This window comes from Felis catus, chromosome X, assembly GCF_018350175.1.
Source record: "Felis catus isolate Fca126 chromosome X, F.catus_Fca126_mat1.0, whole genome shotgun sequence".
NCBI lineage: Eukaryota > Metazoa > Chordata > Mammalia > Carnivora > Felidae > Felis > Felis catus.
In genome coordinates this window covers 98222500-98245837 of record NC_058386.1, presented here as the reverse complement: position 1 = coordinate 98245837, position 23338 = coordinate 98222500, and the positions used below count along the sequence as shown (strand labels likewise).

The 23338-nt window shown below is 48.2% G+C and overlaps 1 protein-coding gene across 3 annotated transcripts; it reads right to left on the bottom strand.

The window, feature by feature from the left end:
• Positions 1-233: 233 nt before the first annotated feature.
• Positions 234-22380, bottom strand: ATP1B4 (ATPase Na+/K+ transporting family member beta 4). Of its 3 annotated transcripts, none has more exons than XM_045050964.1 (8): positions 22194-22380; positions 17221-17494; positions 12424-12552; positions 12047-12151; positions 7754-7950; positions 7006-7062; positions 4271-4374; positions 234-2892 (listed from the first exon to the last, which is right to left on the bottom strand). In XM_045050964.1, exons 1-8 carry the CDS (start codon positions 22254-22256, stop codon positions 2805-2807), a joined length of 1017 nt encoding a protein of 338 aa, XP_044906899.1. In that variant the 5' UTR covers positions 22257-22380; the 3' UTR covers positions 234-2804. The 3 variants fall into 3 exon arrangements, with proteins under 3 accessions (XP_044906899.1, XP_044906898.1, XP_006944034.3); XM_045050963.1 differs by having other exon boundaries at positions 234-3503; positions 4279-4374; positions 22194-22379; XM_006943972.5 differs by having other exon boundaries at positions 234-3503; positions 4279-4374; positions 17233-17494; positions 22194-22379.
• Positions 22381-23338: the final 958 nt, after the last annotated feature.

Below are 23338 nucleotides of genomic sequence, written 5' to 3'. Positions count from 1 at the left end.
AAACCAGAGCATGGAGACTACAAAAGGAAAAATGCTCAGAAATGAAACAGCTTTCAGTTTCATCCTCCTGTGGTTAAACTCCGAGAGAAAAAAAAAAAAAGTCGGGGGAAGAAGAAGAACAAAAAAAGTTTTAAACGAATAGGCTGTTACCTGTCAAGTTTTGCACCCACATGGCTGCCCGGTCTTCCTGTGGGGAAATCAGTGGTACAGTCTGGAAAGAGGAAACCATACGCTTCTTTTTTATTTCAATTTATTGTTGTCAACAACTCCTCAATACAATAGTAATGTTTTCTACATGAAGATTCCCAGCAAATAGATGCCTGAGAAAAGTTACTTTAGGGTAATGAGTTTGGAGGGGTGAGAAATCATAAATCTAGCATGGACAAAACCATGAAGGCATTTGAAGTAGTAATTCTCATTGACAACTAAGTAAAACCAAGTGCATTGCGGCCGATGGGATACAAATCAAATCCTGGCACGTTTGCCGTGTGGGGGATGATTTAAATGAACCCACCTCAAGTTGGTTGAACTGTTAGAATTCTATTTTCATGAATATATATATATATATATATATATATAATTATATCCAGTTCTGTGTAATAAAGCTATTTTTTTTCATGTCCCAGCTAACAACCCAAACCATCCCAGTACTATTCAATACTGCTTTGAAACTGTGGATCCAATGGATTCCATTGAATGAAAACTACGGTATGACAAAAAATTCACAATTCCTTGTCTGTGGAATAGTCAACGGATGTAATGGGATAATGTATTATGTATCAAATATAGCACCAGTAGTTGAATTCCTGTGAAATGTTAACTATTCGAACTCAAATTTGACATATGCTTCAAAATGTTCGGGATCACCCATTGATTTTTAAAAAGGACGGTGCTTCCTGGTAAGCAGCAGCTCAGAGTAGAAAGAGCCCTGGACCTGGAGTCAGATGCGAGGCAGGTTGATTTCTCTAAACACTCTAATATCCTTTTCCAGACCTAATGTTCTATGACCTTTTGCTACTGAATCTTGAGAGTTTGGTTTTTCGGAGGTATTTTTTAAGTGGTTTTCAAGTTATAGTCTTCAAGTCTTTCGTTTCTTTCTTTTTTAAAAGATTCGCTCTGAAACTCGAATCTGGTAAGGAAAGGGGTTGGGGAAGACAGTTTCGTTGTTTTGTTTTGTTTTGTTTTGTTTTGTATTTTCCACAGATCTGCCATCGAATATCTTTCGTCGCTTGTTAGTAGAGGTCAGCTCCCCTCTACTGAGTTGCAAGTGGGAAGGGGATTCTGAAACACCCTAGGAGCGCCTCCTGCCACAAGCGGAGAGAAAAACAGTATCTGAGAGACTAGATCGCTGTGGTGTGTTTACAGGACTGGCTCAGATGCCTGAGATTAAATAGCTTAGAATTTCTTAAGAGAGTTCACTTAGGCACATGTTGCTTTTGTTCTCAGATTTCCTTCTCCCCCACCCCGCTTGTGATTACGGCTTGTGATCAGTGTCCGACCAATAGGAATCATGAGCTTTAAACGTCCGAAATGGACCACATCTTGCTCTCCAATCTCGCTCCTCTCTTGTGTTCCCAGTCTTGATCAACAACATCACCATCACGCCGGTTCCAGCCACGCTCAAAACCGTGGAGTCATTCTCGACTCTTCCTTCTCCCTCATTCCCCAGGCTTGGCCTCTCCGACCCACCCTTCCTATTGTGGCTGCCAAAGTGCTCTTTCTGAAGTGCGAATATGATCACAGAGCTTCCCTGCTTAAAAGACTTTAATGACTCCTTTTCACTTACTGGATTAAACCCCAGCCCTCTCTCTAGGGCTCTCTCTCTAGTCTAATCCCCTGCCACTCCTGGTCATTCCTCTGAGCCCCTTACACTCCAGCCACACGAACTGCCCCCAGTTACCCAAACACACCGTGGTCTTCCGTGATCGTGACTTTGCAGGTGAAATTCCCTCTGCTACCTTCTCAGCTCAAGTTAGTTACTTTTCCTCATGTTCCCCTAGCATTTCCACATACTGGTTTTATAACTCGTCACACGAGTTCCTAGTCACTTCTCTGCTTATATGTCTTCACTACCAGACTGCCAGTTCCCTGTTTCGGGAGAGCATAAACAGTATAGAGGACATTCAGACTCCGGATGCTTCTAGATGGCATTTCAGCTTACTTTGGACCCTGAGACCCTATGCCATTCTCAAATGCTCGCTTTTTCTCCTTGTCCCAGCCCTCCCCCTGGTGGAGGTGTTAAGACGCAGTGGAATGATCCCAGGCCAAAGCAGCCTGGCCGATCCACCACCTGGGTAAACATCGGCCTCATGTTTTCTAGCCAAATGGAACGCTAGCAACGGGCCTTGGATTTAGGGTGGCCCGGCAGGAGCTCTCTGTCTCGCCACGTATCAGTTGGCAGACCATGATTTCAATCCCCAGGGCTGTAGCCGGGGGTCAACACGCCCATCCCCAATGTTCTCAAAGAACATTATAGTACTGTCAAGCAGACAGCCCAAGAATAATTCGCTGGCGGAAATCTTCCTTGTTTTTTCCTTTCCCTGAAGCCGAGGCAGACCTGCATGCAAGGATGTTGGCCTTTGGATGATGACACCACAGAGCAAGGAATCAAATACCGGTCACATCCACATGGTAGGTATTCGCCCCAGTCGCTATGGACCCCGCCTCCCAAAAAAGTCCTAGGAAAGGTCTTCGTTTCTATTCCAGAACGATATCCAGTTAGCACTGCTTTCTGTCCCAGTTGAAGATAACCTAGTCTTCAAATCAGTATTTGTTTTAGTTGCCCATTTGAGACAGCCAGTCCCTCAAGCACCCTTGGGTATAGAGTTCTCTAGGCCTGGTAGCCCTAGGTGTATTCTGGGTTGGTCTGATCGGCGATTCCCAGGGAAGGAACTTGCCAGGCAGGTTAAGACAAAAACAAACAAACAAAAAGGTTAGTTATCAGCCTGGTCGGGAGGAATCTCACCTCTCAAAACAACAGAATCTTACAAAACACGATGAATTTCAAACCATCATAGAAAGTCTCCTTCATGGCCCTTGTGAATTTTATCAGACACTATGTTTACACTACGGTGAGAGGCTTGTAGCAGCAAGACCGGTTTTCGTTTAAGTGGGGGCAGGGGGAGGAAATTAATAGAATCTATTTGTCATCAGGAGAGACTACCTTTAAAAAATCAATGCCACAATGTCATTTTACACATATGTCAAAGGCAAGGAAAGATCATCTGCTGTCTTAAGTGTCCGTCTGGCTGTGTCCTGATTGAAGAAAAAGAATTCAGGAACTACCAGGGGTCCATGAAATAGAACAGAAACAGAACTAGCGGAAGTGACCCCTGAAGTTCTTAGGTTTCTATGTTCAGAGTAAAGATCACCCTCCCCACAAAACGATCATTGATGACATCATTTATGATGCCCTTGCCCTTCAGTTGGCACTGCACGGGCACCGCCTGGTTCTTCACCACGTCTGTAAAGTGCATGGCCACCAGTGGGGAGGTGTAGTTAACCTGTAGGCGGAAGAACAATGAATCCTCAGTGTGAGGAGGGGACAGGGCGGGGGTGGGTCACAGGATGGAAGGGATCAGACAGTCAGTGCGGGATGGGATAACCCCTCGCAAAGGGAACCGAGCAAACCCCATGATGCCAAGTCACAGATGGCTAAAGCCAGTGACATGCCCGCTCTGCCCTGGGACGGTGGGGGAAATCACACATTGCTCTTGTAAGTCCCTCTCAGATGTCTGACTGTCCTCTGGGGAAAACGAATTCTGCCTCTGCGTGATATGATTTCCTGGATATCAGACCATGAGTCAAAGCAGAACTAGGATCTTTCAAACCTCTACGCCAGAGATGAAGCCTCACCGTATGACCCACAACCACTGCCCTGGGGCTTCCACTGGGCGGAACAGGCAAGTGTGATTATTTGGGCACAGCTGAGTGCAACGACAGTGATTTGTCTGCTCCTGGCTCTGTCACTAATTAGCTGTGTGTGTCGGGCAAGTCACTGTCCCTCTCCGAACCCTAATTTCTCCATCTGTAAACTGAAGGAGTCAGACCAGACCCTATCTGAGATTCCTTCAGATATGGAAAGCAGCGGTTGTACTGGGAATTGGTAGAGGGGGCTGCTGGTCTTGGCCAGCAGCTACTCACCCCGCTGACTCCTAATTCCTAATTCCTAATTCCTAATTAGGCTGCCTCCTAATTCCCGTAGATACCAAACAGCCCTTCCTTCCTGTGTCTCTGAGCCTTTTCTGACAGCAAAGACTGAAAAGGATACAGGCTTACGTGAGTCAGTTTGCCGTAGTAAGGGTAGTAGCGAAGGTCAAAAGAAGCCGACTCTGGGTAGTAATTGATGGATCGGATGTCATTTTCATCACCTCTCTGTAAGTAAAAGCAGGTATATGTCGGATGCCGGGTCTCTCGGTGAGTTGGAGCCTGAGCTCAAGGGGCCTGCGCCCCAGATGAAATCACTGTGTGACCCACAACCAACTGTCCCAGGAAGACCCACGAAAGCAGAATGGTGCATAGCTTACCCCAGACCTATCCCGCAGAGCGTTTCCAGAAAGAGATTGTGCCTTGGTTTCCAGTTCCAAGATTACTGAATGGAAGGTCTGGACTGGGGAGTCCCAAGGTGCTCCATATGGTTCTGCACCGGCTCCTAGAGGAGCCAGACGGAGGACTCCAAAGGGCTTGCCCTAGCTGCTCCAGCACAAGAGCCTACACACCAGGCCCTCTCCAAAGAACTCATACTGGGCCTGGCACCCGGTCTTGGACCTTGAGGCAGGTGTAAGTTAGACCATGTCTAGATAATCCCACTGCACGACGACTCGTACACCGTTGGCTTGGTTCATGGCATGTCACACCAGGTGCACAGGCACCTGACTCATAGGGACACAGCCTAGAGTCTGGCCCACCTAAACTCATGTCTCTGACCATATTCTCTGCTTAAGCACAGCAGGTGACGTCAGGACGATAAGCAAGAGGGGACCCGTAATTGGAAATGATTAAATAAACAACTCTACCATCATCATAGCATATCAGGTAGGGGACTGAGCTGTCTGGCTATGCATTAGGCTTGTCTTAAATAGCAGAGGGCTGGGGGCTGATAAGGGACAGACACTGCATCACCAGCAGCAAATCACTTACGGGGGGCATGTGATTACTTCTGTCAATATAGTGTAATCGTTCATACGATACGCCTTAATTCATTCTAGTAATTACCTTATCCTGCTTGATTTCCACAAGTGGGTGTGGATTTCGACCAATATTGATTACTATACAGTGTATAAAGACTTAATATTGCTTGTTGTCTTTTGAAAGGACAGTTCTCAGCAAGAGTCTGTGTAAGCTGAAAAATGAATGGCTTCCACTAGGGAACCGTAAGCAGGATTCTATCCACTTAATACGCTGGTTTAGGACTGAGTTGGTCTTTATGATTTAGTTACACATTCCTCTAAAAAGCAATGAAATTCATTTTTTTGTGTGAATACTCTGTGGAATCGGTCCCACTAGTTTGTAGTCACACCTCACGTGCGTGTGTTTACACATACCCATGTACGTGTGCACACAATGAATGTCCTTCCTACCTTGTTCACCCGGCAAACCCCTGCCTGACCTTTCAAAACTCATCATCGGGGCGCCTGGGTGGCTCGGTCGGTTAAGCGTCCGACTCTTGATTTTGGCTCAGGTCATGATCTCGCGGTTCGTGAGTTCAAGCCCCACATCGAGCTCTGGGCTGCCAGCGCGGAGCCTGCCCGGGGTTCTCTCTCTTCCTTTCTCTCTGCCCCTACCCTGCTTGCACTTTCTCAAAATAAATAAATAAATAAATAAATAAATAAACTTAAAAAAAACACCCCAAAACCTCATCTTCAGTGTCACCATCTCCCACGTGGAACGAACCTTTCCCTCTTCAATGTCCCCGCTCCACCTTTCATAGCAGCTGTAGTACGCAATTGCCCTGACTTCGGAGACAGAGTCATATTTATCTTGGCACCCCCAGCACCTAGCAAAGTACCTGGTATATAATAAGTGATCGATACACGCTTGCTGAATGAACACATGCCGCCTTTTGCTGCTTTCTGATCTGTCACCGTCCAGCCTGGAGCTTTGAGCTGTATCTCTAGTACTGAGAATGGGATCACCCAGCTTCACACACCAGGTCTTGCAACTGTCCAGGGCTGGGGGGGTGCGGTCGATGTTAGGAAAGCAGAGGGAGCTACTGCTTCCGGTCTGGGAAGCAAACCCAAGATCTAGGGCTTTTTCCTACAAAGGAGCTAATTGGCGCAGATGAGATAGGAGTTAATGGTCTCCCGAAGGACAGTTAATTAGCATATTAATGGAGTTCTGTTTCTACTTCCCTTGTAGTCATTTGTTATTGCAACACCCAGTGCCACTGGTCATTGCTGCAAAAAGTGAAATTCTGTTTTAAAAGCAGGGACTAATGACTCTAATGAAAGCTGTTTGTTTAGTTCAAAGAAACAAGTAATTAGAGGTAAAAGCAAAAGCGTAAACAGAATCCCAATTAATGACGTGGCACACTGTCGTTCCCTGCTGTGGGCCTTAGCTGAGGCTCTTCCTCGGCTTTCACAGGTATATATCAGCACAGGCACACACGCACCCACATGACCTGAAGGCTTTCTGGCAGTGCGGAGACCTGAAGGTACTAAAGGGAGGTGTAGTTATGAAAAGATTAACCCTTTCCCTAACCCATAGCCAATCATCCATGGGGAAGCCCTTGGAAGGGATGAGCCATCTTTTTGCATAAAATAGATGTGCTAACAGTACCTATTCAAAAAGGCATTTTAGGGGCACCTGGGTGGCTCAGATGGTTAAGCATCAAACTTTGGTTCAGGTCATGATCTCCCGGTTTGTGAGATCGAGCCCCGCATCGGGCTCTGCACTGACAGTGCAGAGCCTGCTTGGGATTCTGTGTCTCCCTCTCTCTCTGCCCCTGTCCTGTGCGCTCTCTCTCCCAAAATGAATAAATAAACTTAAAAAAAAAAGGCACTTTACCTGAACTTTGCAGGAAACCTTCACAGGATCTCCAAGTTCAGGACGGAAGCCTACAATCTATGAAAAGAAAAGCCAGTGTTATATATATATATATATATATATATATATATATATATATATAATCAAAAAAAGAAAACAGATTTGACAATAAAAAATGGGACTTTTCTTAACCTCCCTTAAGCCATCCCTTCCTTAGGCATAAAGTTCATCTATGTTGCCCTCTCAGGAATGTTACAGAGGGCAAAGAATGCAAAATATCTTCAGAACTGTGCAGCTTGGCTTTCCCCTAGTGGTGTTTGTGACTGATGTTCATACGATGGTAACTGCAGCAAGATAATCCTGAAGATGTAAAGAACTTTCTGGCTTTAAGAGGGATGTGCCTGGGTAAGGCTCTACCCCACCTAAGGCATGGCAGGAGAGGAGGAAAATGCATTTTTTATGCTATAAGAATTGTCCCCCCATGTCATGTCAGTCCCCTGTTCCAGACAGCCCAGGACCTCATTACTGATAGAGGGCATCAAAGGGCAGGCTGGGGGTGGGGGAGATGAGTGGAAATAGGAAGTGTTCAGGGAGAAAAAGCTATTATTGCTTGATAGGTTGATCTGGTTGTTTGTATTAATGATGCTGTCAGTAAAAATGGCCGAACTTGCAGTGTATGAAGACAGAGCCCAAGAGAAATGGAGTGGCCAGAGCCCTCCTACCCAGCTCATCCAACTTATCATCGCCGGAGTATCAAGGGCCAATATACCCGGTTCATCTTTAGAAGGATGCAGGGCTGTCCAGTAGAGTAGCCAAAAGTAGGGTCCTCCAAGCCCGAGCAGTTCTTCAGGAAGGAGCGCTTAAACTGGCAGGCCTTCTTGTCTTCATCCTCGTCGCCATCTTGGATGAAGTACTGCCCCGGGGGACAATCCACATTCATTTCCTCTTGAAGACTGTCATTGTAACCTAAAGCATGTGTGTGGGTGGCAAAGGGTCACGTTAGACGGGTGCTACAGGGGAAGGCCATGCTTTCAGTAGTCCTCCTCCCTAGTTTCCTTTCCCCAGCTTGCTGGTGAGCCTCTGAAAGGCCAGTCAGTCTGGCCCAGGCTCTGTGACCGGGCCTCCGTTCCCCGGGGACTTTCATCAGTAACATCTTTCCGGGAAGCCTTTGGGGCTAGTCCCCTCGGCCCATCATCTGATTGTTTCTCATTGCCTTGGAACTTTGGAATATCTACCTCTGGGTCATGTGTTGGTCACCTTATAACTTCTCTCTATTCTCCATTATTTCTTTTCAGCTATAGCAAATTGTAAGCGTGGGGGGCGGCCTCTTCTACTTCTGGAAGAGGAATAGGTACACGGTGGACAGATCTTGGAAGAGGGACTGAATCATGTCATGGCATGGCTTATATAAAGGAGTGAAACTCTTGGACTAAATCTCTTTAAGTTCAGTCTGGGAAACATCTCCCTTTGAGGTCCATGAGAGCCACCTGATTCAAGAGAATGAGACGTGCATGTTGTGGGACAGGAGGAAGGGAGAGGAAGAAGAAGAGAGGGAGGAAGAAGAGGAGATAAAACCAGCTTCTCATCCCTTACCGAGGGAAGTTAGCACTGCAAAACAGAAGCTTAGGTTGAAAGACAGAAACCAGGGGCGCCTGGGTGGCTCAGTCGGTTAAGCACCAGACTCTTTCTTTTTAAAAAATTTTTAATGTTCATTTATTTTTGAGAGAGAGACAGAGCACAAACAGGGGAGGGGCAGAGAGAGAGGGGGGCACAGAATCGGAAGCAGGCTCCAGGCTCCGAGCTGTCAGCACAGAGCCCCATGTAGGGCTTGAACTCAAGAACTGTGAGATCATGACCTGAGTCAAAGTTGGACACTTAACCGATTGAGCCACCCAGGCATCCCAGCATGGGACTCTTGATCTCGGTTCATGAGTTAGAGCCCCTGTGGTGCTCTACACTGACAGAGGGGCCTCCTTGGGATTCTGTCTCTCTCTCTCTGCCCCTAACATATGCGCGCGCGCTCTCTCTCTCTAATAACTTTCAAAAAAGAAAAAAAGAGGGGCGCCTGGGTGGCGCAGTCGGTTGGGCGTCCGACTTCAGCCAGGTCACGATCTCGCGGTCCGTGAGTTCGAGCCCCGCGTCGGGCTCTGGGCTGATGGCTCAGAGTCTGGAGCCTGTTTCCGATTCTGTGTCTCCCTCTCTCTCTGCCCCTCCCCCGTTCATGCTCTGTCTCTCTCTGTCCCAAAAATAAATAAATGTTGAAAAAAAAAATTTTTAAAAAAAAAAAAGAAAAAAAAAAAAAAAAAAAAAGAAAAAAAGAAAGACAGAAACTAACAACAACCATAGAGCCTCCACTGAGAGGGTAAGATCTTGTCTACTGAGGCACTCAGTAGACCCGAGGCACTCAGAGTTCACGTCCCTTTACATTGGATGGAACGTAACATGTGCGCAAGGCATGCACATCAGGGAGAGAGCTAAAAGGGGCTGTCTGTGAGCTCACTCTTTGGCCCACCAGATGCCATGGAACTGAGCTTTGGAAATTATTCCATCATTTCCAGTTTTGTTTTAAATGATGGAATCTAGTTAGTCCTGCTAGATCCAGCCTCTCTGCACTCATGTTCCCAGTATCTTAGTGTTTTTTTTTTTAGACTTATTTTTTACTTTTGAGAGGGGGAGAAAGTACGAGCAGAGGAAGGGGCAGAGAGAGAGGGAGAGGGAGAATCCCAAGCCGGCTTCCCACTACTAGTGTGGAGCCTGACGTGGGGCTCGAACCCACAAACTGTGAGATCATGATCTGAGCTGAATTCAGATGCCTAACCGACTGAGCCACCAAGGTGCCCCTCCAGTAGCTTCATTTTTGAGAGGAAATTGTGCACCTGTGATCTACCAGTGGTAAAACTCCAAATGTCCTGCTGGGTTTTCATCTAGACAGGTTGTGACTTGGGTTTAATATTGTTCAGGAGCAACTGGGAATTTAAAATCTATTCCATTTATGGTTAAGCCTTTATTTTGCCTTTGACAAAGCTACATTCAATTCAAGGTTTTGTTTTAATCTTTTTTTTAGAACAAGAACTATGTGCAAATAATAAGTTTCTAAATAGAAGCTCTAATCACATGCTCATTGTTTCTCTTGAGATAGTTCCATTAAAAATAATGTGACATGGGCATGACCCTTATTGCAAAATCCCAGTCCTCCTGGGAATGAAATTGATACTCTGGGATGTCTATTTCAGAGATGTGTCCCTTTTAAGTAGGGCATGTTATCTACACTTAGGAACTAAAAACCCAGTGCTTTCCCTACTGTTCTCCACCTCTGTCATCAGGTCAGAATCGGTATTTCTCCATCTACTAGCTTCTCGGAGGGATTTCCTCAGCAGAGATTCTGGCAACACGCCTGTAATATCTCACAAGTATTTTGAAAGAAAAGAAGATATTGCGCCGGCTAAGATGCCCAAAACATTTTTTTTTTTTAGCTCAAAAAGGAACTACATGGACTCAGAGAGGACCCAGCCCCCCTCATTTTACAAGTGAGGGATCTGAAACTCAGACTTACCCAAAATGACACTGAGCATGACTGATAGATACAAAACTGAGTTTCTAACTCCTGGTCATATGGCAGCAGCAAAGAATTATGAAAAGCAGTATTTCTCAATCTTTAAAGTTCATACAGATCACCTGTGGATCCTGTTTAAGTGCAGATCCTGACCCAACCGGTCTGGGGCAGGGCCCGAGAGCCTGGCTTTGTGGCAACCCCCCAGGCGATGCCGATGCTGCGGGTCTTGGATCGCACTTTGAGTAGCAAGGGGGTCAAAACCACGGATGTGGGTTTAAACACTGGTTCAGCTGCCAGGAGACTTTTTATCACGTTACTTCCTCTTTCTTTCTTTTTTTTAAATTTGTTTAATGTTTATTTTTGAGAGAGAGAGCAAGAGAGAGAGAGCGGGGGAGGGGCAGAGAGCGAGAGGGAGACACAGAATCCAAAGAAGGCTCCAGACTCTGAGCTGTCAGCACAGAGCCCGATGCAAGGCTCAAACTCACAGACCGGACCTCGAGATCATGATCTGAGCCGAAGTCGGACGCTTAACCAACTGAGCTACTCGGGCACCCTGTTACTTCCCCTTTCTGAGCCTCAGTTGCCCCATTCATAAACTGGAGACAGTAGATTCTGCTATGCAGAATTAAGGTTAAATGACAAAATTTATGCATTTACATAACACTTCCCACCACGTAAGAGATTGTTTTTCTCCTAATTCAGTGCACATTCTACCACTCCCTATCTGTACCCCCTTTGGCCAGGAAGGGACAACCAGACCGATCCAACTGGCTTTTTGCCACAAATAATTGGTGCAGCAAGGTAAACCCACTGGGGCTCCTTTTTGATAGCCTGTGTGCTCTGTGTTGAACCCTCAACAAATTGCTACCTCAGTTTTCACTCCTTGGAAGGGCTTCTCAAGAAGCCACTCATTTGTCCCTGAAAGGGTATCTGATGACGCTATAGAGATAGGCATCTTGAAAACACTTGCAATCAAAATGCTGGAGTGACTGTCATCCAGAGAGATTCTTCCTCTAACTCCCTGTTGGGATGCTATTAAATGAAGACCCTTGCTCTCTTCCTTGGAGATGGCCCATCTCCAAGCAATGAATTCCCTTCCCTTGAGAAAGTATAGGGGGGCAGGAATCTTCCTGTTCTGGAAAACACCCTTCTTTCCTCAACAGTACCCCCACCTCGAATTATCTTTCATAATTACTGAGCCCAGGACTCATCTGGATGAGCCCAGGACATAAGTAGGTGCCCTAGAATGTTCAAGAAAAGAAAACAAGTTCTCTGCCCCAGTGAACTCAGCAGAGTGCTGGAGAGTTGGCTTATAGGCTTTCAAGGCAACATACAATCCCAAACTAGAGCGGTTTTGATTGTATGTACAGTTGCTGAGGGAGGTGCAAGGTAAAGAAAGACCGGGATGGGCTGGGGTTAATAAGAGTGGGGTTTCTGGTGCATTGCGAATTTTGAATCCCCATCCCCATCATCCTTCCAAAGAGATTTCCCCCCTTCAGAGGAACTTACCCTGGAGAAAGCCATTTAGGCTAATGACATAATGCTGCCAGGTGTCAGGTTCGGAAACGTTGAAATTGAAGTTAAGGCTATGGGCGAAGGGTCTGATCATCACTCCTGGCAATGAAAACACGTCTTAGATATATTAACCCATTCTTGGGATAATTTTTTTTTTTGTATTGATTCCCATGAAACCTTCACCCCCCCCCCCCCCCAGGCAATCAAAATAAAAAGGACCGTAATTTGCCAAATACCATTTTACTTTTACTCTTAATGATTGAATCCCTAAGTCATTACCGGGAAGAGCCAAAGTTAATTGAGGCTGAACACGCTGCGGAGGCAGGTTTCCGTCCAGCAAGTTCTGACAGCACAGGGCGTTTGGCACTCACCAGGAGGCTTCACCCTCTCGGTGAAGGTCGGCATGTAAGGACTGATGGTCAGAAATAGCGTGTACATGCAGAGGGTAATCACAGCAGCCAGGGAGGCATAGAAGAAGAAGTAAATGACTAAGATCAGGCCTGCAGAACAATCAGAGAGGAGAGTGATCAGTGCTTGCCAACAGACCCTGCCTCCTCACTCGAACTCCTGAGCCAGAACCAACCCAAACACGTTGGCATTTTATTTTTGTTTTTTTGGTTGTTTTTTGTCTCTTCAAATCCCCCAGATTCAGTATGTCCTTGGCTTATTCAGATGTCACCAATTTGGAGTTCGTGAGAATTGTGTCGGAGACCTGATCGCAGTGTACCTTTACGGCATCTCCGATGGAAGGGCTTGCTGAGCAGATGATGACCGATGGCAAGATCACAGGGGAGCGGAGTTGAATGTACCGCGGAGGGCAAATTGCTTGGGAGCCCTCTGGGCAACGGTTGATGTCCTAAGTACAAATCATTCTTTGCTATTCATTAAAGCAGATGCCCTGAAGAGTCCTAGCAGCTTGGTTCCAGTGATTATATGTATTTGCAAGTGATGAAAACTGCATTTCTTTTCACGTAGCCTATAATTCAAACTTTTGATTAATTTCCACTGGACTTGTCTCTAATCAAGGCAAAGTGAGGCTTCACCCTACTTATTTCAAATCTTACTCATCTTTAGCAAATATTTAAGTGGCTCGACTTTTCAAAAGGAACAAGGACGGGGAGGGAAGGAGGAAGAAGCCCTACTTACTGACTCTTGCTACCTGGATGCTCTATACCTGTGCGCCTGGCCAAGTGACAGAACCTCTCCTTACCGCCGACTCCTCACAGGTAACATGGGAATAAGTTTAGCCCTTAAGCTCATATACTGATCTACATGCCTAACAATCCCGGCAATTCTGCTTTTCCTTACATCCTATCCTGACCTGACCATTTCCCAGCTGTTTCATCTTGGACATGTCGTTCACCCTCCCGGGTCTCAATTTCCTCATCTGTAAAACGAGGACAGTAATAGTACCTACTTCTTAGCCTTGAAAGATGCATGTAAATAGCAGAGTGCAGAGCCTGGCAGATACCCAGTGCTCTTGATTTTTTTTAATGTTTATTTATTTTTGAGAGACAGACGGACCGTGAGCGGTGGGGGGAGGGGCAGAGAGAGAGGGGGACACAGAATCCGAAGCAGGCTCCCGGCTCTGCGCTGTCAACACAGAGCCCGATGTGGGGGCTCGAACCCACGAATGTGAGATCATGACCTGAGCCGAAGTTGGACGCTTAAGTGACTGAGCCACCCAGGCGCCCCTACCCAGTGCTCTTTAAATGGCAGCCCTCACCATTGTTATTATTATTATTTTTGCTGTCGGACCAGAAGCACGGTTGTGTGAGCCCCTCCTCTGTGAGTGGCATCGGGATTAGGTTTGCCCCCGTTCGAGGCGGCCCCGAGTGAGGTGAACGAGCATGAGATTGCAGCTGAGAAACTCTTTTCAAGTCTCCTTGAGGCTCTCCCTCGGGCAACGGTATCTGGCTCCGCTCACAGCAGTGACACGATGTCGGAACTACAGATTTGAACTGAATCGTGAACCAGAAACTGGAACAAACCACGTAACTTTGCTGTACCCAAAACTGAATCCGAATAATAATTTTTAAATTGAACCATGAACCAGATAAAATTAGCCAAAAAAAAAAAAAAAAAAAGAGGGGGGGAGTGGACAGGAAACGAGAAGAAAGATCCTTAGTAACCCAACTGGAAATGGAAGCTTGATGTTTTAGAAGATGAACTGAAGCAGAACGGGAGCATGAGCGCATCGATTCAGCTGGAGTCCCTGGAGAGGACACGGTAGCACCTGTGTGATCCTGGGCTCCTGCCCCTTGGCTGCCCTAATGGGATGTGCCCTGTGTCTTCGCCTCCGTTCCTCAACCCCCATCCCCATCCTGGAGATGGGCCGATGGCTGGAGCCATCCTGGGGGACTAGAAGACTCAGTTTCATGAACGAAAGGAAAGCAATAGAATACAGGTACGTTCCCTTGGAGGTATAGCTTCCATTTTGTCTAGGATGTGTGGCTAGGAAGCTGTAGGTAGGAGAATGGCACTAGCAGTGAGTCCCCTGAGCCTCACCCGGGATGGGTGCCCTGAAGTCTGCCATAGGTTAAGCTAACACAGCTTCCCACCCACCCCCGTCCCCACCAAGGAAAACCAAGCACCATACCCATCAGAGCCTATTGGTCGCTCCAACTTTTTCTGCTCTGGACATCCAAGTTTTACTTGGCCCACTCCTCTAGGTAATCCAGGGTTCTCTCCTGAATGCTTTCCCCAAGCCTGTATAGACCCGGATATCTTGGATGTAGTAGGCACCCGTGATCCAGATTCTTTACTCCCCCCACCAAAACATCCCATCCGGTCCTGAGACCCGACCCATCAGGGCTTTGCTCATCACTACCGTTCACGAAGACAGTGTGGTGTTCCGGCAAGAGAATTACACCCCCGTGTTCATCTGACCTGGGTTCGAATCCCAGTGCTGCCACTTATTGACTGCGGGGCTTTAGATAAGTTACTTACCCTCTCTAAGCCTCAGTTTCTGCATCTGTAAAATGGGGATAATAATATTACTACCTCATATGGTTCTTGTCAGTATCCAATAAAATAACATATAGTTCCTAAAAATAGAGGCTACCCAGCTACCAAAGAAAAAACCCAGAATGTAATCATAGGCTGGGTGAATATGTTGGTCATGTTGATGTCCAGGCTGGGATAGGGTTAGTAAATGCCCAAGTGGACACCTAGTTTTCCAGCAAGAGGACAGCAAAGCATACGCTTGGCGGTCTATGCATTAACATCGCCATTTGCCCATGGCCCAGGCATAGCCCAACAGCAGAAGCCTGAGTTCCCGGGCTCTCCTCAGACCTCCTGTCCAGAGGCCTGGATATGGCCTGCCATGCAGAGTCCCCAGCGCCATTATCTTCCCTGAGCACTCGAACCTTTCTCCCTCATCGCTCTTTCTTGGCCTACGGGTTATTCTCCACAGGAGCAGTTTGGATCAGCTTCTCTGGTGAGGTTCCAATGGCTGGCTGTTTAGGGGTTAAAGCATGGCTCTCTCTCCCAGAATCACACTTGCATTTCACAGCCCGTGTCTCTAGTCTTCTTTAGGCAAGGGAGAAACAGCTGTGCCCCCTTTGGAGCGAGCGTCCAGCATTTGCCTACAGCTTCCAGAATGTCGGAATGTTCCTTGAATGGCACATTTGTTCCAGCTGAGAGTTTGAGGGATGGGCAGGGGTGGGGCTGGGAACTGAGGAGGGGTGAAGGGAGGTGGGTGTTGCTCACGGCGCCACACCCGCTATTCCTAATTCCAGGAAGGAGGGCTGGCCGGTTCACCTTGACTGAGCTGAATTAGAGACGTAAACTAGGAGGGGAGAGAATTCTCAGCCAGAGGGGCCTTTAGAAGGCATGACCATCAACTTTAGCAACCTAGACCCTGGGCGCTTAGGGGACTCTTATTTCATCCACAGAGTCATCTATTTTGCCCTTCTCCTGTGGGTTAACTGAGTTCCAAACCAGCGGCCGCTCTTTTTCTGGGCCATGCAGAGACCGTGGCGAGTGTGAATTTTATCCCAGGCTAAACCTCCTGAGGAGAAGGCTCTTGCATTCGTAGAGCAAGAGGTGAGCAAGGCCCTGGGAAAGGAGTCTGGGGAAGCTGTGAGGTACAAGCGGTGGCGGCGTGTGGCACAAAGACGAAAAGCTAAGAAATGCAATTCCGCCGTTGATGAAGCGTGACGGGGGCTCAGCCTTAATCGCTGGAAACGCTCCCTTTAAACCCGATTTCTCTGTGCACACGCCGAGGGAGCACGAGGCACCCACAGGCTGGCGCCCAGGGCAGGCCCCCCGGCTTTCCTTCTCTGACGTCACTGAGCGAAATGATGAGATCCTGTAAACCCTTGCTCAGGTCGGCAGGGCCTTGGGGCTTGTATCCTAGAAACGGTCCCCTGCGCCGTACGGTTGTACAACGTGGGGCTCAGGGGCGGCAGGCCCGTGCAGTCGAAAATCTGTGTCTGGCTTTTGACTGTCCTCAAACCCTTTAGTGCTAAGAGCCTCATGTTGACCAGACGCCTTTCCAATACCGTCAGTAGTCCGTTAACACCTATTTTGTATGTTACCTGTGTTATATATGCCGTCTTCTTCCAATAAAGTAAGCTAGAGGAAAGAAACTCTTAACGTTTACAGCGCTAGCCTGTACTTCTCGGAAAACACAGAAACAAAACCAAAAGCAACCCTGTGTGGACCCGTGCAGGTCAGACCTGTGCTATTCGACAGTCAACTGCACTTTCAACTTTCCATTTTTACCATCGCATCGGAGCCTCAGGCCGACCGGCTGAGAGAGACAAGGTAGGGATCATTTCCTTCATTTGGCAGGTGAGGAAACAGAGGCTCAGAGAGGGTAAATGATGAGCCCAAGGCCACACAGATACAGAGTGACAGGGCTGGGACTTCCTTAAAAAAAAAAAATCTGTGCCTTTCCAACTCATCCTTACTGTCTCTGCATCGCGAATGAAGTTGAGCCCAGCGGATTTCAGCTCCACAAGCCAGTGTGTTTACCTGCTCGGTCGGAGTTTCTTCCCATGGCATCTGCCCACATCCAGGCATGTCCCTAGGCACCGAGCCCTTTACATGACATCTAAGAGAAGTTTGCAGACAAGCCCATCCAACGTATGGTAAAGGAGTCCTGGACACCAAGCCAAAAGCAAAGGACACCCGACTGGGGCATGGGGACAACTGGGACTTACTCCAACTCTGACCTGTTCGGGCCAGAGACATCCTTTTCTCCGGATCCCACAGGTATTCGCTTACGGTCTGCAATTTCTGCCACCAGGCATTGCCTGTTGGCGGACCCTGACCCTCTTCCTCCTCCTTTTCCTCTTCTATCTCCTCCTCTTCCTCCTCCTGTCCTTCTTCCTCCTCCTCCTCCTCCAAATCGGGTACCACCATCACCCGAGCCTCTTCTTCCGCTTCTTCCTCTTCATCTGCCAAGTAGTTCTGGTTTACTTCATCCTGATCGTCCTGGAATGGTGACAAAACACAATCCCCTTTTCGACAAAAAAACTTCCAGCGGCACATCCCGCCAGCCAAAAAGAAATGGAAAACAGGGCGCCTGGGTGGCTCAGTCAGTTAAGTGTCTGACTCTGGATATCCGCTCAGGTCATGATCTCACGGTTCGTGAGTTTGAGCCCTGCCCTGGGTTCTGCCCTGGCAGTGCGGAGCCTGCTTGGGATTCTCTCTCTCCTTTTCTCTCTCTGCCCCTCCTCTGCTCACCCTCTCTCTTAAAATAAATAAATAAGCTTAAAAAATGTTTCAAAATGTTTCAAAAATTGAAAGAAAATAAATGGAAAGTGACTCAAGATTTGGAGATGCTTCGAATTTCCACTTCCCCATTCACGTACCCGTTGTTACAAGAGGCACGTTTTCTTTCTCTGTTCATTGGGAGGAAATATTCCTTCTCTGACCCACTTTGGACCCAATACTCTTTCTGCAGAGGTGTAAGTTTTATTCTTGCCTTCACGCCTTTTGGCTCTTCCCCTAGGACTGCTTATGTCACTACTCGGTCCTGGGGCCCCGGCCGCCCGCTTCCCTTTGTCTGGCTTTTCAGGGTAGAGCTGAGTTCGACACTGGAGGGTGGAGTTATTTTTACTTTTTTTTTTTAAGATTTTTATTTTTAAGTGATCTCTGCAGCCAACGTGGGGCTCGAACTCACGACCCCGAGCTCAAGAGTCGCGTGCTCCCCCTGAGTCAGCCAGGCGCCCCGAGGATGGAGTCAATTTAGGCACTTGAGTCCGTGATGGCAAATTCTGAGTCTAAGCCAGCTCCACCCCCGGTCCCGCACCCTTGCGGGTGCTCAACCTTACCAGCCCAAGCTGTGTGAAAAGTAGCCTGGGACAGACAGCAGGAGAGGCCAGCTGCTGTGCCCGTCCTCAAAACTTAGACTCCCTTCCCAGCAGAAGAACATAGGGGTTTATTGGTCGCTTCTCTGTCCCCTGAGCTGGAACCTCTTCCTGCCTTAAGCTGGTTGAACAGACCACCTGAGGGCCGGAACTTCAACAGATAGTTCCTTAGTCCCCACCCCCCACCCCCACCCCCGCACCCCATAACCCTCGGCAAAAATCTAGGCACGTAGTGAGCGCTCATCACATATTTGTTGATTGACTGCAGCCATGGAGATCTGAAACCGTAATCTTCTCTGAGTGGTTCTAAGAAAATTAAACCAAAAAAGAGAAACCCAGACGTCACCAACGGTATTTCAAATGCCTCCCAGCCATAGGCGGGAGAGGTGGATCTTTCTTTGCTCTTTGTGGCTCTGTGAAGGCTCACTGCGGCCGCAGAAAATGAGGCCACCCTCCCTTCTCTCTTGCTGTCCAAATCTGAAGAGTGGCCGGGCCTGTGCACCTGTTGGGGTTGGATGCGTCAAATGATAGAGGCCAGGGGCTCCGTGCCTCCCCCTCCCTGCCTGATTCCTCAAAGGCCATTTAGAGGACACTCAGCTAAAAATGCTGCCATTAGTTGGGGGGAGGGGCGGGGGCGATACTTGGAAAATCGGGTTGTTCAGAATCAGTAAAAGTGACACAGAATGACAAGGCTCTGCTCTCGGTACTCAGTCTGCCCGGCGCTGTCTAGCTCCTGATTATAAGCACTCTTGAATTGCTCTCTAATTTGTATAAATGGACAGCTTCATGTCACACACTGTATCAGAATTGACAGGGACCTTGAAGATCCCCTTGTCCATCGGAGGCCCAGAGAGGGGACTGGATGTAGGTAAAGCCACACAGCAAGTGTGTGATAGAGTTGACAATCTCAGAACCTAGGTCTTGCTACCCTGGACGATGACGTTTCTCCTCTGTCGCACCGAAGACAAGTGCCTAGAGGTGGTTAACAGATTTCTGGAGCACAACAATGTGTTAGGTTCTGTGTTCCCAAGAGATTGCAGGTGCTTATAATCGAGGATTTCTGACTCTAACGTGGACTCTGTGTTGAAAGGATGAATTAAATGTTGGTAAATCTCTTTCACTTGTGCGTGAACACAGGTACACGTCTAGCTTCTCAAACTACATTCTGAGCACCCAGGGGACAGAGTCAGTATTTCTTTTTTTTTTTTTTTAATCTTTTCAATGTTTACTTATTTTTGAGGAGGGGGGGAGGTGCAGAGGGAGAGGCAGACACAGAATCCGAAGCAGGCTCCAGGCTCTGAGCGCTCAGCACAGAGCCCGACGCGGGGCTCGAACTCGCAGACCCCGAGATCATGACCTGAGCCGAAGTCGGACGCTTAACCGTCTGAGCCACCCAGGGGCCCCCGGAGTCGGTATTTTGTAACTCCTGGACGGCCCTCCACAGTGTGGAGCCCACAGCTAGGTAACCAGCAGGTACTGAACAAGTGCCGGGGATAACCCGCCTGACTTCAAACTTCTGAGGCTGGACCCCGGGGGAATTTGCTCCCACAGAGCCTGTCGCCCCAACCTCAGCAGGACTGGGCGCTGTGGTGGGTGGTCATCACGCCCCCGAAGAATCTCCTGAGTCTGGGAACCTCGGGGAATTTGAAGTGTAACAGTGCATCGCGGAGGGACTTGTATCGCCTTTATTTTTTTCTGCACAACTTCCTCTTTCTCGCCACGTCGCCTGTGTGCCCGCCCTCCACCTCCGCTCCGCAGAGGCGGCAGCTGGCCTTGGCCTCAGCCTGATCTTATTTGTAGATATGAGCTTTCGTGATAATCCCATTAAAGATGGCTTGTCATTAAAGCTTTACCCTCCCGGGAAGAATTAACCTTCTCAGAGCTAATTTCCCCCACGGCTCTCACAGTGCTCGGGCTTCGGGAACCTCGACTATCTTTTTTTTCCTCCCCTCTGCTTCCAAGTGTAGGAGAACCTCATATGGTGCAAGAGAGACCCTCTTGTGCAACTGTTTAACCGGATCCTGCGGGGAATCCTTCGGTGATGAGAGGGTCTGTTTTTGCCGGTCTCCTAAAGTGGCGCTGCCCTCATGTGATGGTGTGTGCGAATGTGTTGGAAGGTAGCAGTGGGTGTGTGCTGTGGCCATCCTGTTGCCCTAAAAGGGAAGATCTGAAGGGCAGAGGGTGGCTCCATTTTGAGCACTCTAAATATATAAACATATAAACACATAAACAAACAGTATGACCCAAAGGATAAATTTGTGCCCTGCATTGAGTAACACCCCGTAAACGTTTGAATGGCTGGTTAATTTTAAAAGGGAAATTAGCATCCGGTTATTCACGGCGTCAAAGAGTTTCTTTTCAAATTTGATCGAGTACTCCCTATAAAGAGCGAGATTCCCCCGACGCATTTGAAAGTTGGGACGAGCACCGGGCGTCGTATGGAAACCGATTTGACACTACATTTCGTGTTAAAAAAAATAAAATTGGAATCCTACTAAAAAAAAAAAAGATTGAAAAAATCAAGTCTTTCTTACAAAGAGCAAGATCTTCTGGTGCACTTGACAAAGAATTGAAATTATACACAACATTTTAGCAACGTTACATAGAAAAGAAGCCAGGGAAGGAATAGTTATATGTGCCCTGCGGATCGTGACCACTCTGAAAGCTGGGAGGGACTTTGGAAATGTGAAAAGAAAGCTTCTACACCGTATGGCTGAAAAGCTGAGGGAAGCCCTCTGTAGGGTGATATGGGGTTAGAAGGATTCGTGTTTTCCTCTGCTGGCTGTTGACAGTCTTTACTTAAATCCCTGGTTATACAAGTGGCCATTTCCAAAGAAAAATGGATCAAGCTTTGTTTCCTCCTGGGGCTCGGATCACAGCCCTCTCTAAGGGAGATTTCAGACTACACTCCCCCCACCCCCAAAAAAGTACTGCATGGGGCATATATAACGATTTAGAGCAAAGTAAATTCAAAGAAACTCTGGGTTCAAAGAACTCTGTAATGCACCCTGGAGATAAATGGCAACTAGAGGGAGGTGTGTGTGCACATGTGTGTGTGTGCCCGTGCATGGGCGCGCGTGTGTGTGTGTGTGTGTGTGTGTTGGGCAGGGTGGGGTGGCACGCAGGGTGGTGGCGGGTGGCGGAGGATCAGGGGGCTAGGGAGTTGCACACTGCACGTGTAACAGAGAGACCACAAGATTAGAAGTGGGGAAACTTGCATTCTCACTGTGGCTCTCCTGCTAACTTGTGAGTCACTCGTGCGCTCTGAGCCCCGGCAGCCTCCTTTCTACACCGAGGGCTTCTGGAGAGATGATGTCTGAGATTACTCCCAGCTTCTAGCAACGATTCTGTGATTTTAGCGCTAGTTTGGAATTTCTGCTCTAGGAAAAGAGCAGCCGGGTTCCTGAGAAGCTCCCACCCGAAGGGACCAAGACAGCTGGGTCTGTGGTTTCCTCTTTCCCCTTCCCTCTCCCCTGGCTGAATTTCCTGCTATGGGAATGAAATCTCTACTCTCAGACTCCAAAAGGTCTGTTTAAATTCTAGACTCCCCCCTTCCCCCAATGTTAGAAGGCCGCTTCTTCTCTGGCATCTTTCCCCTCCCTTATCTTTGTTCCCCAGGAAGAGGGGCTTCCTCCCTCAATGCAGCAATGTAGAGGGTTCAGTGGGGTGCCAGGAGTCGCTGCTCGATCTTGAAACTCTAGGCTTCCATAAACCTCACTGTTCCTGCCCATGCCGAGGAGAAGCAGCCATAAGCCAAGATCTACGCACACCACAACCCCACTAACAAGGGACAGCAAAATAGTCTGCTCCCTGGGACTCACAAGTCTGTAGCGATAACCGTAAGGAGAGGCCGGAGCCCTTCTGGACCGGAGCTGCCTTCTCATGGCTGGTCAGTGGGCAAAGACGCGGCAGAGGCAGGCAAGGGGGTGAGAGTTCCCGAGCTTCTGCTGGTACAGGAGACACTGGTTGCTGGGGACACTTGTCGCCTAGTAAAAGTGCACCCTCCTGGCACGAGCCCTTCCCCAAAATAATCTAACATGCCCCTTTCTCATTGGTTGGCCCATTCCCTGAATCAAAGGAAAGCCCTTCTGGAAAAGCAAGCTCATCATCACAGGGAGGGGGGGATATTCTGGGTCACGAGGATGAGTGACTCCCCATCCCCCTCACCTCATGCTCTACCCGCCCTCTGCTCTCCTCCAGCGCCCAAGATACTACGGGCCCAATGGAAAGCTCAAGTCTTGCTCTTCTCAATTGAGAGCTGAGTATCAGCGTGTGCAGGGGGTGGGCGTGGGTGGGAGTTGGGGGTGAGGGGACATGGCCAAGAATAACTTTCTTTTTTCATGAGGCTGATCTCATGCAAAAGGATCCAGGGTGTCAGGAAAGATTCTCTTTGCTCTGCCCACCCCCCCAACACACACCGAGCCACCTACAATATTCCTTATTTGTGTCGACCCATGAGCCCCTTGAAATGTGGGTTATGTGTTCTGATTTTAGGGGCCAGGCTCCTGCTTTGCCCCTCCCCTCCCCAAAGAGGGTCTGGGACATAAAGAAGCTTTTCTGTAGCCCACACGTCGGAATAGCCTGAACAGTCACTGCCCCTCACGCACACACCCCTTGGAATCCTGGCCACATTTCTGTAGTGGTTGAGATCTATATTTATCCCTTAGCATCAGGGCAGGGAACAAGCCAGAACTTTGCAGTGTCAGTTTCCCAGACATATATAACTCCTGAAGCCAATGTGAGATCCAACAAAAGGAAAATTAGTAGAAAGAGCCAAAAACATTGTATAGCAGTTTTGGTCTGTTCGGTCCACCCCACTGGAGCCTGGGTGGCTAAAAGGCCTGCGAGGAGTCTGTGATCCTTCATAAATCACACCCCCATTACACCCAGGTGGCTGAGAATGTTGGAGATAATGAGATTCTGGGCATATGCATAACCAAGAAAACTAGCACAATAGCTTAGAGAG

Excerpts from the sequence above, each read along its gene's own strand:
- ATP1B4 (XM_045050963.1), bottom strand. The coding sequence starts at position 22,256 with ATGAGAAGGCAGCTCCGGTCCAGAAGGGCTCCGGCCTCTCCTTACGGT. Across the intron at positions 17,495-22,193 it reads ACGGTTATCGCTACAGACTT|GACGATCAGGATGAAGTAAA; the intron begins GTGAGTCCCAGG and ends TCACCATTCCAG. Across the intron at positions 12,553-17,220 it reads CCGAACAGGTCAGAGTTGGA|GCCTGATCTTAGTCATTTAC; the intron begins GTAAGTCCCAGT and ends ATTGTTCTGCAG.